Source organism: Cebus imitator, unplaced genomic scaffold (genome assembly GCF_001604975.1).
Source record: "Cebus imitator isolate Cc_AM_T3 unplaced genomic scaffold, Cebus_imitator-1.0 Scaffold138, whole genome shotgun sequence".
Classification (NCBI taxonomy): Eukaryota; Metazoa; Chordata; class Mammalia; order Primates; family Cebidae; genus Cebus; species Cebus imitator.
The window spans coordinates 515,931-518,992 of NW_016107453.1; the positions used below are offsets into that span (position 1 = coordinate 515,931).

The 3,062-nt window shown below is 42.6% G+C and overlaps 1 protein-coding gene across 16 annotated transcripts in view; it reads right to left on the minus strand.

Moving 5' to 3' along the window:
- Positions 1-1,183: 1,183 nt before the first annotated feature.
- LOC108313502 (amyloid beta precursor protein) overlaps positions 1,184-3,062 on the minus strand; it is a 288,061-nt gene continuing 286,182 nt past the window's right edge. For 10 of the 16 annotated variants that reach the window (XM_037743245.1, XM_037743241.1, XM_037743240.1 and 7 more), the window contains one exon: positions 1,422-2,405. In XM_037743245.1, coding sequence (XP_037599173.1) covers positions 2,304-2,405 — 102 coding nt within the window. In that variant the 3' untranslated portion in view covers positions 1,422-2,303. Of the gene's footprint in view, positions 2,406-3,062 lie in introns of all 16 variants that reach the window. The other 6 variants (XM_037743244.1, XM_037743239.1, XM_037743237.1 and 3 more) reach the window with 3 other exon arrangements.

The window sequence follows — 3,062 nt, forward strand, 5'->3', positions numbered from 1 at the left end:
GGGGTTTCACCGTGTTGACCAGGATGGTCTCGATCTCTTGACCTCGTGATCCACCCGCCTCGGCCTCCCAAAGTGCTGGGATTACAGGCTTGAGCCACCGCGCCCGGCCTAAAAGGCATTTTCTTGATACCAGACCTCACTCTTGTTAATTGGAGTCTGCAAGTAGCGAGTGACTGAACCTCCATTTCTGTTACAAAAATAGTGAGGAGGCCATCTGTGAACCAGGACAAGAACGTGACCAACCTGACTGCTGGCACTTGATCTCCTACTTTCAGCCTCCACAACTGAGAGACAGAAACATTAAGCCACCCAGTCTACGGGATTCTTTTACAGCAGCCTGAACTAAGATGGACTTACCCAGTTAAAAATTATGTACAGGCTGGGCGCGGTGGCTCACGCCTGTAATCCCAGCGCTTTGGGAGGCTGAGGTGGGTGGATCACAAGGTCAGGAGTTCGAGACCAGCCTGGCCAATATGGTGAAACCCCATCTCTACTAAAAATACAAAAAATTAGCTGGATGTGGGGGCACGTACCTGCTACTCAGGAGGCTGAGGCAGGAGAATTGCCTGCACCTGGGAGGTGGAGGTTGCAGTCAGCCAAGATCATGCCACTGCATTCCAACCTGGGTGATACAGCAAGACCCCATCTCGAAAAAGAAAAATTATGTACATATGACATTATTTTAAACTACAGAGCTGTGGTTCTCAAATGCAGCTTTGTCCCCTAAAGGACATTTGGCAATGTCTGAAGACACTTTTGATTGCCAGTGGTCAGATGCTGCTAAATAAACACCCTACACTACTCAGGAAAACCCCCTACAACAAGGAATTATTCCCTACAAAATGTTAGTAGCATTCAGGACAAGAAACCCTGCTTTACAGTTAACAATCAGCTGTCTTAATTTTTATTTCCCTGGAACTTTTCTCCGTCTCTCATTTGGGACAAACTTGAGGGTCAAAATGTGGCAGCAAAATATTTTAGATCAAGTAAAGACTGTAAATTAGGTCTATGAAATATTTTCCCAGCACTGGGAGACATATGTTGGCCCCAATTTCCTACTCGGACTTCCAATTAAGACACAAGAGGTGTGGGTCCCCAACATGGGAAGATTTCTCACTGGTCTGTAGATCAATAAATAGTCAAGGCTGTTACCATAAAGTCATTCACACCAGCACAACAGCGCTCCTCCAAGAATATATTTACATGAAAACACCATTTTAGACAAACGGAAGGCACATCCTAAAGAAGGGTTTGTCCAGGCATGCCTTCCTCATTCCCTTATATCACCGCTTCCATTTCATCTTCTTTTGTATCATAAATAGAACTTGAGACCTGGTTAAAGGAAACTGAGTCTGCCTTTTCTCTCCCCACCTCATATTACTTCGACTATTTAATGTCCAGAGTCATCCTTCAAAGAAAAGTCTTTCCCAGGGTTATTTTATTTAATTTATTTATGTAATACAGTGTAGAAAGCTATCATGTCATAAGCAATGATTCTGTACAATCATCCTGCAGAAAATTTTTTTTGGAGAATTCTTGGTAATTTAAGACCAGCAGAGCACCCCTCCCCACCCACCCCGTAAAAGTGCTTACAATGAACAGGGATTCTTTTTCTTTATCAAAGACCCAAAGATACGTGGACAAAAAAAAAGCTTGAAGTCTCAATGCCTAATGTGTGCACATAAAACAGGCACGAAGGAACAAACGTGTATCCTCTTAATTCCTATATCACAAATATAGCAGAAGCAGCAATCTGTACAGTAAAATGCAATCATGGAAAAAAAAATCTCTCTAAAGCATCTGAAATACTTAAAAATGTTTAACTTTAAAATGCATAGTGATCAGGAAAGGAATACTTAGGCAAGAGAAGCAGCTAAACTCCCACGTTCACGTGAAGCATCCCCCATCGATTCTTAAAGCATATTTAAAGTAGGACTTAGTTGGGTCACAAACCACAAGAATAATATACAACTGGCTAAGGAGCTATGTGATAAATAATCAGGAGAGAATCTATTCATGCACTAGGTTTGAAACAGCTAAATTCTTTACAGTACACAAAACCCATTAATAATGTAGTGTAGAGACCAAAATGTAAAGAGACAGAGAGAATACATTACTGATCTGTGGATTAATTCAAGTTCAGGCATCTACTTGTGTTACAGCACAGCTGTCAAAAGGCGATAATGAGTAAATCATAAGACAGAGGGGTTTGTTTCTTTCCACATTATTCTATAAATGGACACCGATGGGTAGTGAAGCAATGGTTTTGCTGTCCAACTTCAGAGGCTGCTGTGGCGGGGGGTCTAGTTCTGCATCTGCTCAAAGAACTTGTAGGTTGGATTTTCATAGCCATTCTGCTGCATCTTGGACAGGTGGCGCTCCTCCGGGGTGACAGCGGCGTCAACCTGAAAAAGAGGAGGAGAGCTGAGCAAAAAATAAAAATCGATCCTTTAAGGGTGCACATGGAGAGGCAGTAAAAAGGCAAGAAGCACAGTACTCTTGCCAAGACTGCAGAACCCCCATGTTTCTCCCCTACTTTGGCACCTTGGAGCAGAACGCTTTTGCCCACCAGTTACACAGATGCTGTGCTCCACCTAGCCACCAGGTGGCGGTGGAAACCTTGAGACGCTTGTAAAAACTCCTGTGGTGGCTTCTGCTTCCCCAGCTCAGCATTAAGTGGATAAAGCCAGTGCCATGGTATTTTTTCCTCCCTTGTTGGCTCAATAAAGGACAAACGGCGTTAATGGAAGCCTGTTTTACTTGAAAGTGTGTTGGCAAGATAGATAAAACCACAAGAATATATCATGGGGGGAGATTCAGCAAAGTATACTGTATCTTGGGTGACACTCAAATCTATGTAGAAAAATACTTGATTCCCTGGACTGCTGAACATCTTGCCATGCTGATTTTAGTCTAGCCCATTCCTATCAAATGTTATGTTTGTTAAAATGTAAAAGAGAGGTTTAAGAATCATGTAATTAGAACAATAACATACATATACCAAAGGGGGCCATTATTTGGCACAAGAAAAAAGGAAGACTGGAGCAAGGAGGAACAGCATT